Here is a 14,332-nt window from a genome sequence, read left to right on the forward strand (position 1 = left end):
AAACATTTCAAGTGTACATGATTTTTTAAAGTTTGATATCATAAGCATTTACTGTTCCACAAACATGAATTTATTTACTTCCAATATTATGTTACACTATTACTTAAAGTGTTAAAGACCATTAGCCTAATTGTTTAAGAGAACCAAAATTGGGTGTACAACAAATTTTTTGTACATGTGTATATGTTTGAATATTAATTAAAAACAGGTTAAAGAAAGATTAGAAACCACTCTGCAGAGCAGAATAAGGAGTCTCCCGAAGATGAACAACACTAAGAGTGTCTGCTTTAAGAATGCCAAGCTTCAAGATCTTTTCTCTCCTGGGCTACACTGCCACATATACTCTGCCAATATCTGAACTCCGCTCCATTCCAATTGTCTGTCGTAAAACCTGTACTTACAGCAACATGCTAACCTTGTGAAATGAACTGCAAAGAGCAAGCTCCCACAAATGGAAGGAATATGTAGCCTGTTATGACCATTAACACCATCTGACAATTCTGGACTTTACACATCCAACCTCAAGACCAACACATCCCCTGCAGTCCCTGCCTTTTTGGACACTTAAGAAAAGGTACATAAAGAGTTCATTTACTTTTCAAACAATTCACCGTTCACCTGTAATTTCTTTGTTTTTCTATGTTGATGCTCTTTTATGTCTATGAAGTCCTAAAGCCTAATGTTTTTGTTCAATGCTTTTCTGTTGTAGGTATTGTCTTCACAGTTCATCTCATTTCCAGCTCTTCCCTCAAATGTCTTCCAGAGGACCGTAACATTTACTGTAATCAATAATTTTATGCAACAGTACAGAAACACACTTACTCATACCATGTACCATTAGATTCTTTAACAGTGGACCATTTTGAAACTTGCATCTAATCTTGAACTCATTTAAAGGCCTAAACCATGCTTTGTAAGTGCCTGCAAAATACTGTTTAACACTTTATTGGGATGTTGAGTAGTATAAGATTGTCCAGTGGTTACACTGTAAACTGACTGATGCATGACTGAAGGAGCAATGCTACCCATAATGGTATGATTACTATGTTATCAGGTAAGCCTTTTTACAGTCCAATTAAAGTCTGTCACAATATTAACTTTAAAATAATAGTTCATTTCAGTATGTAGTCAGAGCTAAAATGTATGGTTTGAATGTTTAATAGCTAAGATTTGCATTATTTGAATATTTTTCCCTTCACAGACAGGTAATGTATGTACTGTATATGATGACTATATAGAGCACTATTGCTGAAAGCCATTAATTAACATTTCTTTGAGAAAGATCTTAAGCTTTGCCACCAGACCCAGTATTTGTATTTTCCACCACATATACTTATTTTGATTTTAATTCTCCTTTGTAAAGCAACACATTTGATCTATATCATTTTATTTTCGTACTCTATATTTCTGCTTTGCATGATTTACTAACATTTAAAAAGGTGCAAAAATGAAATAGTTGTACCCATTAAAGCATTTGTTTTATTATTACGTTTCAAAAGGTTTGAAGGATGTATTTTAATGAGGGTTATCAAGCCTTGTTTAAAATGGTGTATTTTATAATAAAATGGTGACAAGGAATTTTATTGTAACACCTTATGCTATGTAAATAAACATGGAAATGATTTTTTTCTCTGAGGTTTATTCATTTTAATTTTAACCAATCATCTTGGCTTTTAAATCAAATAAAAATTGATCATTGAGATTATATCAGATTCTTTTTTTAATTAACATGGGTTTCTATAGTCCAAACGTGGAGTGTTGATTCACCTTGTAAAGCTAAAAGTAAAATCATTCAGTAATCACTCAGTCCCAAACTTACAGTTTTGAAAATGGTGGGCTGATTTTATTTACAATGTAGCTACCAATGTTATTTGTATTTTCTACACAGCCTATCATAGAAAGTTAATATTAGTTGTCAGTAAATGCTACTTACCGCCTGTCAGGTTACTGGGGCAGAGTGGGCTTTGAATGGCAGTAGAAGACTGACATCTAGAGGCTCTGTAGTTCAGCTCCACAGATGGTCTGTGAATAAATGGGGTAGTCAGGTAAGAAAACTGGTTCAGTTAAATAGCTGATGAGCTCTGTCGGTAGAAGTTTCTGATCTTAAATGAATTAATGCCACACTCCCATTTCCACTCCACTACATATCAAAGGACATATACATTCTACTCCACTGCATTTATGTGACCGCTTTAGTTACTAGCTCCAACAAATTGTGATCTTTCCCTCTAAACTTCTCATGTGGTTTCCTTTCAATAAATGTTCCTTTCAACAAATGATCCAATATCTCACCAAAAATCAAAGATTACAGAAAAGTCTAAAAACTGAAAACAGATTTTATTTATCAGAACTTTGTTTTTTCCTCTTTCCTCTCCCATTAATCATATAATGACCCCCCAGATTTATCTGGTGTCCCAATCAGTTTGTATATACAGTAGTTCAAATGGCTCCACTCCAGCAGCTACAACGGTAACATACAGCTTACTAATAATACTGTAATGATGCCATACATAATAATATATCAGTCAAAAGGGCCAAACCAGCACATTTACTTTAATACCTCAACTACACTTTGCTAATACTTATGTACTTTTACTTAAGAGGGTTTTTTCAAGTAGGCCCTTCTACTTGTAATGGAGTATTTTAATATTGCTGTATTGGTACTTTAACTTAAGGATCTCAATACTTCCACCACTGCGCGTGTCCCTTTAACTAAGCAGTAGCTGCCCCCTGCAGGCTGACTGAGGCACTAACAACAGCATAACATCCAGGTACTGCAAGGACCTGTGTTATAATTCTTAAGTAGTAGAAGGTGCATTTGTAGGGCCTACAGAGAAACACTACACATTGTGCTTCACAATAACTAAAACATAATGATCAGTTTTCTATCTACCAGGTATGACTTTGTATCACACTGACCTTTAACATCTGCCAAACGTCGTTGCTCATGAGAAAACTTTCCCACAACAGCATCTGACCGGTCTGCACAGCAACAATGGCAACACGTAATGTCTGTAAGGGGTATTCAGCTCTTGATTGGTCTCATTGGTCTCTGGTAATGGGCCAATAATGTCTGTCATATGTTCCCACGCCTGAAAATGATACATTTTACGCAAAGTTCAGGTTGGGTCACGACTGCAAATGTGTGAGGGAGGCCTCTGGATCTCTAAAGGCGGACACGAACACTTAAAATCAGGCGCTTTAAAGAACATTTTTAGTTTTTAAAACAACTGCTAGGTACTTTGTCATGTCCTTATCTAAAGGTCCAGGACAACCGACGAAAGCTTCGGCCTCGGGAGCAGCCAAGGCAGCCAAAGTGCACCCGGTGCCGCCACCATGGGATCATCGTCCACAGAAGGGACATGTGAAATACTGCCCTTTTCTCAAATGTAACTGCTGGAAGTGCTATCTCATCACACAGCGGACACGGATCACGGCCCTCCAGCGAAACCTGAAGAAAGCCCAGAGCAAACCGCATGATAAAGAGCAGCGACCCGGCGGCCCCATCGGTGTCAGCGTGAGGAAACCAGCGGCTGAGAGGACACCTAGCGCCTTGGCACCGGATGGAGGCGCCTGTCCGTCAGCCACATCTGGACCGATATGTTCCCGATCCGCAAGGAGTGTCGCCACTACCACCACCGCCTGGAAACCCCTAAATCCCCGGAGCAGACCCGCCGCGGGAGGAGAGCCTGTGGCCGGTTTGGAGAGTAAAGAGGCGCTGCCCCTAACTTCCAGTGGAGAAGGACCGTGTTCACCTTTCAGTAAGTTAATGGCACTTTAATGAGTTGATTAAAACGTTAAGCAGTGGCTCTCACTGAACTGAAACAACCCCAAGTAAAGACAAAGTTATTACTATTAGATAAACATTTACATTTAGCACAAGTGGTTATGGCTAACTTAGAGCGCCAAACGTTAAACCGTTAAAAATGAAAATGGCTGACAGATCATGAAAACGTTACTGTATGTGCAGCATGTCACGAAAAAACCACCTTAAAGACTTATTTGTTATTTTTCGAGAGAGAATTGTTCAGTGTTAAGAATGTAAGGAACATATTCTAATATTTTTTTCTCTCTGACCAACAGTCAAAAACCTGGAAGTTGAGCATAAGAATAAAAAAAAAGTCTTATCTTAACCTATATTAATGTGTCATCATTTATTAGTTGATGGTATTTTTATATTTCCAATCTGAATCTGGCAAAGTAACTAATGTTTAGTAGATAACAGCAGTTAAGGAAAAGGTGCAGTATTTACTTCTGAAGTGTGGGGGAGTAGAAATTTAAGCAGCAGAAAATCAAAGTTCAGTACTTTGAGTAAATAGTTAGTAATAGTAAATTAGTCTCTTTTCACCACTGACTGAATTTTGATGGTATTCAACGCTTTTTCTTCATATATAAAACAATTAATTAAGACAATAACTGACCATGGTTAGCTGCAGCCCTAGTAATGTTATTATATATGTCCTCGCCATTTTAGATTAAATTCGACTTAACTTTGTATTGTTCAAATTTAGCTTCTAATAATGTCTTCACTTGTCTTTCAGGTGCCCCTTACTTAGATGAAATAGGGCAGACTCCACCTTCGCCTGCAATTTGCTTTCCATTTAGGATGCCAAATCATTTCCCCAGCAGCTATGTTCCATTTCCAAACTTCTTGTTCAACATGCCATGGCTGCCACCTGTATCTCCTGGGTTTTACAATGACGGCCTCCATGGACCCCGGATATTCCCCCACTTCCAGCAGAGTGCAGTGCATTACCCACCTCCACCAGAGCCTGGACCCCCAGCTGTAAGTGGATGTTTATATCTCTACAGTATACAGCTGTATTAAAAATGAACAGCTGCTATGTCATGTGGTTAATATCCAGGTCTTCCTCTAAACTGATTTCTGTGTCAGGACTGCAGACCAGTCTTCTTCACCCTTCAACCACCCCCACCCCCAGATGCCTTCCAGGAGGAGCTGATCTCGAGGCAGCACCTACAACCTCCTTTGCCCAAACTTAGTGAGCCAGTCATGGAGGAGCTGGATTAATACACAGTGGGCCAGAGAATATGGGGGACTAGATTACAGATGAAACTGTTTCCTCCAGATATTCCTGTTTCAAGTGGAAGGGATTTCAATCATTTCTGCCATCAATAAAGGTTGCTAATTGTTTGCATACCTGCACATTTTGCTGATTGTTTCCATGAAAGTTCTGCACACTTGTTTCTTGTTATTTGTGCTGATGAAGGCTAGAGGCTTGGATTGGTGATGGAGGAAGCAAGCTGAAAAAAGAAAAAAATGTTGAAAATGATTTTGTATGTGCATTTTCAGAGTTGGTAATAAACAAAATGAACTCCTTTAATGTGGAGAGAGATTTTTCAATGTTGGTAAATGTGTTATAAATACAGCACGTGCATGCTTTTATACATGACTTAGATTTAATTTCATATGTGTTTTATATTGTGTCTGGCCAGGAAATGTTTAACAACATATCTTCGTCTGGATAAATTGTGTATAGGTTTACAAAACAGTCTGGCATACTGAGGGGAACACTCAGGTAGATTCCACAATGAATTCGATATATTACAATACAAGTTAAACCCAGCGAGATAAGCCATTGTTCTGAGCTCACTCACATCACAGGAAGTGCAGAGAGGGTGTCCGACTTTACCATGGTCGTTTTTTTTAATCCACCCCAGCACTCACCAGCAGGTCACGTTGATTACCAAGTGAGGCGAACTCAGTCGAAGTCGCTCTCGAACACAATCACCACTCAGGAGCAGTTGCTAGGCGAAGCAGAATCAGTCGATCAATCGTCGTTTTGTTTGCCGACATCGGCTGGCGTGTGTCATCGGTCGCAATGTGTGTCGTCATTGAGCGCGACCTGGCTGGGTGAGGGAAACATGGCGGAGTGGTGGGCTATCCATGCGGTGGACAGACGAAGTCGGAAAAAACGACTGAAAATATGGAGTAAAAGCAACGTTTGAGTAGATGTTTCGTCTTCTTACCACCATGAGAAACTTAATTACTGACGAAGTGTGAATGCTAAAGCATGCTTTGGAGCTGTTTTGTCGAACACCATCTGCGGCGGAAGGTAAGGCTAACGAGCTAACACATTAGCGGCGAGCGTTAGCATTAGCCTTAGCCTATGCCATGGCCATAGCCCTCTCTTTTAGTGATAACTTTTGGCCTGATTTCCATTTTCAATTGTTTTTGTTGCCCGGGAAAGAATGTGTTCGTGTGTTCATTTGACTAAACATGCTTAACATGAGTTATGGGCCAGTAACTTGAACGGATGATAAAACTAAAGACATGTCTTGGTAGTCTGTTTACTAGCCTGCAGTCGTTTTGTAGACATATTGCTTCTCTTTGCCGTTTTGTTCTCGTTTCGTGTTCCTTTGTGGTCATTTTGGACCATTTTAATCCCTCCCTGGCTGTTCTACATCTATGTATGGTCTGCACTTTGTCTCTTTGTGGTCGTTTTGTGCCTCTTTACGGTTTATTTTCGGGATATAATGCAGGTGCAGACCCCTTGTACCTGATAATAATCTGTCTATGGCTATCTGGTGATTACGTTTTTTATATTAGTGATAAGTAATTTGTTTGCGGTGACTTGATTGAGCACAGTTCTCCTCAGATTGAGCTTTGAAAGTGGAAATTATAGTTTTAAAATTACAAAATTTGTCTTTATACTTTTTTGCCTTTGCCAGTTTGTACCCAGTACCCAGAAACACTCTGTGATTTTATTTTGATGGTTTAAATAGATGCAGCTTTATATTAATGTTTGTTGTTACTGATTTTTCTCCACAGAACTCAAACTTCAACCAGCAAATCACAGAGAGAAGAGACACACATGAAGATTTAAAGAAGGTCAGTGTTTATTTCTTTTTGGTCTGCCTCTGTCATTTTATATGTAATGTAGCTGCACATAAAACTTTTTAATCTGGCTCTTCTGTTTGCATAAGATAATTATTACACTGAGAGTCTTGTGTAGGATTTAGGACACAACTTAAGATTGAACCTACCTTTCTGACACTGTTTGTGACCGGTTAATATAAAATCTCAAATGCTTCCAGTAACAATCATGTAATTTTCTCTATTTTTCTCAATGATTCAAGTATTTTTGGTTAATATGATGATTTATATGATTGATTTAGATTGCAGTTATTGGTTTTTCAAACTATACTTAATGTGAAAATAGAAGGATTTGATTGTTAATTATGGAAGGGTATTTTTGTTGGTTTTATTCTCTCACCCAAATTTAGCATTTATGATACAGTGCAAATATAGCTGTCCTCACGTCACAACTAGTTGTGTTAGCTTGGCTTGTTTAGATATAAGGGACTTTCCAACTCTCTCTGGCTCTCACTGGTGACTGAATGAGATGGCATCTTATTTAAACACAAAACAAATTGGTCCTCACAGAGATAGAAGAGCACAGCTTTTACCTCAAGATATCATTCCTGAACCCAAGTTTTTTTTTTTAAACTTAAGACACTGGTTTCTTTGTGGATCCCAACATTTACTTTTCATCTTTTGACAGTTGAACATCAATACCCAGAAACCCTCAGTGTTTTATTTTGATGGTTTAAAAGTTGCTGATGTTTGTTGTTTCTGATTTTTCAACACAGCAAATATTTGAGCTCATGAGGAAGAGACAGGCATGAAGACATCTGCAGAAGGTCAGTGTTAGTTTATTTCTTTTCAGTCTGCCTCTGTCATTATCTCAGCTGCAGTTTGACAGTTAAAAACCTGTCTGGAACAAACATCGCTAAGTTAAATTTGAAATTTTCTACAATGTAGCTGCAAAAGATGTGTAAAACCTTTAAATGTGTGTATCTGTAAACCTTTAAGATAACTTAAAAACTTAAAATTCACTAGCCACATGAAGGATTTTAATCTTGCCATAAAATTCCTCCAGTAACAATCATGTAATGTGGGAAAACAATTGGTAAATTTAATGAACAGTGCATATTTAATTTAGAAGCTGCGAGGAGAGAATATTTGGCATTTTTGCCTAACAAAATAATGTGTATGAAATAAATTGGAAAACAGGAAAATGCAGTCTGAAGTAAGAAACCTTTAATGATTTTGTTATAGACAACAATTAAACAAACCACAGCAAAGATAATGACAGATGTTTGACCTATGGGAGATGCTTTGTTCTCACCCAGCACCATAATGTACTTAGGAGCACATTTTCCTTATTTTTTGATGATACAGTTACTTCATTAACAATTGTATTATAAAGCAGCTAAATGATCTTAAAGATGTTTAATCATGTTAGTCTTTGATAAATGTCTCTATTTATCATCTTTAAGATCATTCAACTGCTTTTAACATCATTTTACTGCCTATGATACAATGACAACATTTTGCATCTCTTTGTAATTCTATTTTCCATCCTGGTCATTTTAACTCAGTTTATAGTGGTCTATCATGTCATTTTCATCATTTGTCATCATTTTGTACTATATTGCATCTGATAACTGATAGTGTTTATTATTGTTGTGCAGTTCACAGTAACATTTCTGATTGCTTCAGTGATTAGTTGATAGACACACAATCAATAATCATTTGACTTTTTCCCAAATATTTGTTGTCATTGGTTGTTCAGGAGGTGATGACAGTTAACTGTTGATTTTCTGAAGCAGCCTGTAATGTTTGTTAAATGTTGTGGTTCAGCTGTAATGTTGAATATTTCTGTGTGTTTTCATGGTTAAACTGTTGATGAGGAATAGGTAGCAGTGTATTGATCATTTTCCTTTGTATGTTTCTCTTTGATTTCTTCCAGGTGTCACCACTTCGTCCACCACCGTCCACGTTCACAGAGATGTCGTCCACGATCGCTGAGACATGGTCCATGATCGGAGAGACATTGTTGAGGATGAGGGAGACATCGTCCACGATCAGAGACGTTGTCCATGATCAGAGACATTGTCCCATGCTTCGTAGAGACCTTGCGATAGAATCGGCGGAGACGGGGGTCACCGATTTGACGGCATTGACCGCGATCATGGAGACATTGCCGATGATCACAGAGACAGCGTTTATGATCTCAGAGACATCGTCCATGATCACAAAGACGTTGTCCATGATCGCAGAGACTTTGTCCATAATCTCAGAGACATTGTCCACGATCACAGAGACGTAGTCCACGATCACAGTCTTCGGACAATGAAGTAGTTCACTGAGACCAGGACAGAGGCCTCCAGGTAATTCACAAACCGCTTTATGTCAACTGTCTCAACAGAGCACTGACATTAAACTGTTAATGTTGAGTATTCAGTATATCAGAAGTGTAAAAATAGAAGTAATCTGCAATATAAGAATAATGTACAAGTAATCCTTATTAATAGAAGTAATGTAAAAGTAGTGAGCAATATTAGAAGTAAGATGTAATAGTCAAAGTAATCTCTTACTAGATGTAGTTTGCAACAGTAAAAGTTATCTGTAAATTTAGAAGTAATATGTTATAAGAAAAATATTATGTAATGGTAAGAGTAATCTAATACTAGAGGTAACAGTAAAAGTAATCAGTAATATCAAAGCAATGCAGAAGTAAAATAGTAATCCAAAATGGCAGTAAAAATGTCTCGTTATAGTAAGACGCCAAAATGTCATAGTATAGTAAGGCATAAAAATGTGAAATGTTATTGTTAAGGATCAATCAAAATGGGATTGAAAAATCTCTTAACTTCAGTTTGATCCTACAAGATCAGAAATTCTAAATTGTGTGTGTGTGCTAGACACACTAGACACCATACAAAACTATCAATTCTACAATAAAATATTGGAGTGAGTTGTTCATAAGTGTGTTCATTTTAACTGTTGGTCAGGGGGTGATTTTAAAAATATCTTCACAGTTTATAACGACCTTATTTAATGAAAAGTTTTCACATAAGCTGCTGTTAAGAACTTTATAAATTTGGCTGTTATTCGTTAAATGAAAACAACACAAAACAAAGACATTTTAAATATGTATTAATAAGAAAAAGGTTGAAATGTCAAATCATGATTCTGTATATGTCTGTGGTGGAAGAAATACTCAGACTTTTTACTGAAGTATAATAAACAACACAAGTTAAAATCCTGCATTCAAATTTAACTGATAGTGTTTATTATTGTGCAGTTCACAGTAACACACATTGCTTCAGTGGTTAGTTGATAGACACACAATCAATAATCATTTGACTTTTTCCCAAATATTTGTTGTCATTGGTTGTTCAGGAGGTGATGACAGTTAACTGTTGATTTTCTGAAGCAGCCTGTAATGTTTGTTAAATGTTGTGGTTCAGCTGTAATGTTGAACATTTCTGTGTGTTTTCATGGTTAAACTGTTGATGAGGAATAGGTAGCAGTGTATTGATCATTTTCCTTTGTATGTTTCTCTTTGATTTCTTCCAGGTGTCACCACTTTCGTCCACCACCGTCCACGTTCACAGAGATGTCGTCCACGATCGCTGAGACATGGTCCATGATCGGAGAGACATTGTTGAGGATGAGGGAGACATCGTCCACGATAAGAGACGTTGTCCATGATCAGAGACATTGTCCCATAGAATCGGCGGAGACGGGGGTCACCGATTTGACGGCATTGACCGCGATCATGGAGACATTGCCGATGATCACAGAGACAGCGTTTATGATCTCAGAGACTTTGTCCATAATCTCAGAGACATTGTCCACAATCACAGAGACGTAGTCCACGATCACAGAGTCTTCGTACAATGAAGTAGTTCACTGAGACCAGGACAGAGGCCTCCAGGTAATTCACAAACAGCTTTACGTCAACTGTCTCAACAGAGCACTGACATTAAAATGTTTATGTTGAGTATTCAGTATATCAGAAGTGTAAAAACAGAAGTAATCTGCAATATAACAATAATGTATAAATAATCCTTATTAATAGAAGTAATGTAAAAGTAGTGAGCAATATCAGAAGTAAGATATAATAGTCAAAGTAACCCGTTACTGAATGCAGTTTCAATAGTAAAAGTAAAAAGTAAATATATCTCGTTATAGTAAGACTTCAAAAATGTTAAAAATGTCATAGTATGCCGTCAGAAAATGTCATAGTATAATAAGGCTTCAGAAATCATCAAAAAATGTATCGATAACCAGGCTTCAAAAACGGTCAAAAAATGTCATAGTATAGCAAGGCTTCAGAAATCGTCAGAAAATTTCATAGTGTATTAAGGGGTCAAAAAATGCCACAGTATAGTAAGGTGTCAAAAATGGTCAAAAAATATCATAGTATAGTAAGGCTTTAGAAACCATCAAAAAATGTCAAAAAACGTATTGATAACCAGGCGTCAAAAATCATCAAAAAAAGGTCATAGTAAGGCTTCAGAAATCATCAAAAAATGTCATAGTATAGTATGGTGTCAAAAAATGTCAAAAAACGTATCGATAACCAGGCGTCAAAAACAGTCAAAAAAATGACAGTATAGTATGGCATCAAAAATCATCATAGTATAGTAAGGCTTTAGAAACCATCAAGAAATGTAGACTTAACCAGTTGTCAAAAAATGTCATAGTATAGTATGGTGTCAAAAAATGTTAAAAAAATGTATCCATAACCAGGCGTCAAAAATTCTCAAAAAATGTCATGGTATAATAAGGCTTCAAAAACTGTCAAAAAATGTCATAGTAATAGTATGGCGTCAAAAAATGTCAAAAAATGTCATAGTATAGTATGGCATCAAAAATGGTCAAAAAATGTCATAGTATAGTATGGCGTCAAAAATAGTCAAAAAATGTCATAGTATAATAAGTCATGTAAAATAGTCAAAAAATGTCATAGTAAAGTATGGCGTCAAAAAATAGTCAAAAAATTTCATAGTATAATAAGTCGTGTAAAATAGTCAAAAAATGTCATAGTATAATAAGTCGTGTAAAATAGTCAAAAAATGTCATAGTATAAGTATGGGCGTCAAAAATAGTCACACAAAATGTCAAAAAATGTCATAGTATAAGTATGGCATCAAAAAATGGGTCAAAAAATGTCATAGGTATAGATATGGCATCAAAAAAATGGTCAAAAAATGTCAAAAAATGTCATAGTATAGGTATGGCGTCAAAAAAAAAAATGGTCATAGTATAATAAGTCGTGGTCAAAAATAGTCCAAAAAAATGTCATAGTAAAAAGTATGGCGTCAAAAATGGTCCAAAAAAATGTCATACTATAAGAAGTCATGTAAAATAGTCAAAAAATGTCATAGTGTAGGTATGGCGTCATATAAAAATAGTCAAAAAAATGTCATAGTATATAGCTCAAAAGTCAAAAAAATGTCAAAAATATAGTATAGTATGGCGTCAAAAATAGTCACAAAATGTCATAAAAAATGCTCATAGTATAAAATGCATGTCATAGAATGGCGTCAAAAAATGTCATAGTATAATGCGTCAAAAAGTCAAAAAATGTCATAGTAGTATGTCAAAAAATGGTCAAAAAATGTCATAGTATAGTATGGCGTCAAAAATAGTCAAAAAATGGGTCAAAAAATGTCATAGTATAGTATCGTCAAAAAATGTCATAGTATAGTATGTCAAAAATAGTCAAAAAATGTCAAAAAATGTCATAGTATAGTATGGCATCAAAAATGGTCAAAAAATGTCATAGTATAATAATGTAAAAATAGTCAAAAAATGTCATAGTATAGTAAAAAAAATGTCAAAAAATGTCTAGTCAAAAATGTCAAAATATGTCTAGTCAAAAATGGTCAAAAAATGTCATAGTAAAGTATGGCGTCAAAAATGGTCAAAAAATGTCATAGTATAATAAGTGGTAAAATAGTCAAAAAATGTCATAGATAGTATGGCATCAAAAATGTCAAAAAATGTCATAGTATAGTATGGCAAAAATGTCAAAATACGTCAAAAATGTCAAAAATGTCATAGTAAAATGGTAAATGTCATAGTATAGTATGGCATCAAAATGGTCAAAAAATGTCATAGTAAAAATAGTCAAAAAATGTCATAGCGCGTCAAAATGTCAAAAAATGTCATAGTATAATAAAAATAGTCATAGTAAAGTATGTCAAAAAATGTCATAATAAGAAGTCATGTAAAATAGTCAAAATGTCATAGTATAGTATGGCGTCAAAATAGTCACAAAATGTCAAAAAATGTCATAGTATAATAGTCGTGTAAAATAGTCAAAAAATGTCAAAAAATGTCATAGTAAGTATGGCGTCAAAAATAGTCACAAAATCAAAAAATGTCATAGTATAGTATGGTCAAAAATAGTCAAAAAATGTCAAAAAATGTCATAGTATAGTATGGCGTCAAAAAATGTCAAAAAATGTCATAGTATAGTATGGGTCAAAAAATGTCATAGTATAATAAGTCGTGTAAAATAGTCAAAAAAATGTCATAGTATGTATGGCATCAAAAATGGTCAAAAAATGTCATAGTATAATAAAAAAATAGTCAAAAAAATGTCAAAAAATGTCATAGTATAGTATGGCGTCAAAAATGTCAAAAAATGTCATAGTATAATAAGTGGTCAAAAATAGTCAAAAAATGTCATAGTATAGTATGGCATCAAAAATAGTCAAAAAATGTCATAAGTAAAAAATATCACAAAATGTCAAAATATGTCAGTATAGTATGTCAAAAATAGTCAAAAAATGTCGTCAAAAATGTCAAAAAATGTCATAGTATAGTATGCGTCAAAAATAGTCAAAAATGTCAAAAAATGTCATAGTATAATATGGCATCAAAAATGGTCAAAAAATGTCATAGTAAATAATAAAATAGTCAAAAAATGTCATAGTGTAGTATGGCGTCAAAAATATCAAAAATGTCAAAATATGTCAGTATAGTATGGCGTCAAAAATAGTCAAAAAATGTCATAGTATAGGCATCAAAAAATGTCAAAAAATGTCATAGTATAATAAAAAAAGTCAAAAAATGTCATAGTATAGTATGGCATCAAAAATGTCATAGTAAAGTATGGCGTCAAAAATAGTCAAAAAATGTCATAGTATATAATCAAAAATGGTCAAAAAATGTCATAGTAGGTCAAAAAATGTCATGTCAAAAATAGTAAAATAAGTAGATGTCATAGTAAGTATGGCGTCAAAAATAGTCAAAAAATGTCATAGTATAGTATGGCATCAAAAATGGTCAAAAAATGTCATAGTATAAATAAGGTCAAAAATGTCATAGTATAAAAGTCAAAAAATGTCATAGTATAGTATAATGTCGTCAAAAATAGTCAAAAAATGTCATAGTATAGTATGGCAAAATAAAAAATGTCATAGTATAGTATGGCATCAAAAATAGTCAAAAATGTCAAAAAATGTCATAGTATAATATGGCATCAAAAATAGTCAAAAAATGTCA

At 35.1% G+C, this 14,332-nt stretch overlaps 1 protein-coding gene and 1 long non-coding RNA gene across 2 annotated transcripts; both read left to right on the forward strand.

Moving 5' to 3' along the window:
* Positions 1 to 25: 25 nt before the first annotated feature.
* Positions 26 to 1,705, forward strand: LOC108887612 (uncharacterized). Its single transcript, XR_001961659.2, has 2 exons — positions 26 to 574; positions 710 to 1,705. It is a non-coding gene; the product is annotated as an uncharacterized LOC108887612 (long non-coding RNA).
* Positions 1,706 to 1,922: 217 nt separating this feature from the next.
* Positions 1,923 to 9,819, forward strand: LOC108887613 (uncharacterized). Its single transcript, XM_018683066.2, has 7 exons — positions 1,923 to 2,045; positions 3,422 to 3,761; positions 4,542 to 4,786; positions 4,895 to 5,139; positions 6,791 to 6,850; positions 7,612 to 7,662; positions 8,775 to 9,819. The coding sequence occupies exons 1-4, from the start codon at positions 1,923 to 1,925 to the stop codon at positions 5,027 to 5,029; spliced, it is 843 nt and encodes a 280-aa protein (XP_018538582.1). The 3' UTR covers positions 5,030 to 5,139; positions 6,791 to 6,850; positions 7,612 to 7,662; positions 8,775 to 9,819.
* Positions 9,820 to 14,332: the final 4,513 nt, after the last annotated feature.

The sequence above is a fragment of the Lates calcarifer genome, unplaced genomic scaffold (assembly GCF_001640805.2).
Source record: "Lates calcarifer isolate ASB-BC8 unplaced genomic scaffold, TLL_Latcal_v3 _unitig_1248_quiver_2872, whole genome shotgun sequence".
Taxonomy (NCBI): Eukaryota; Metazoa; Chordata; class Actinopteri; family Centropomidae; genus Lates; species Lates calcarifer.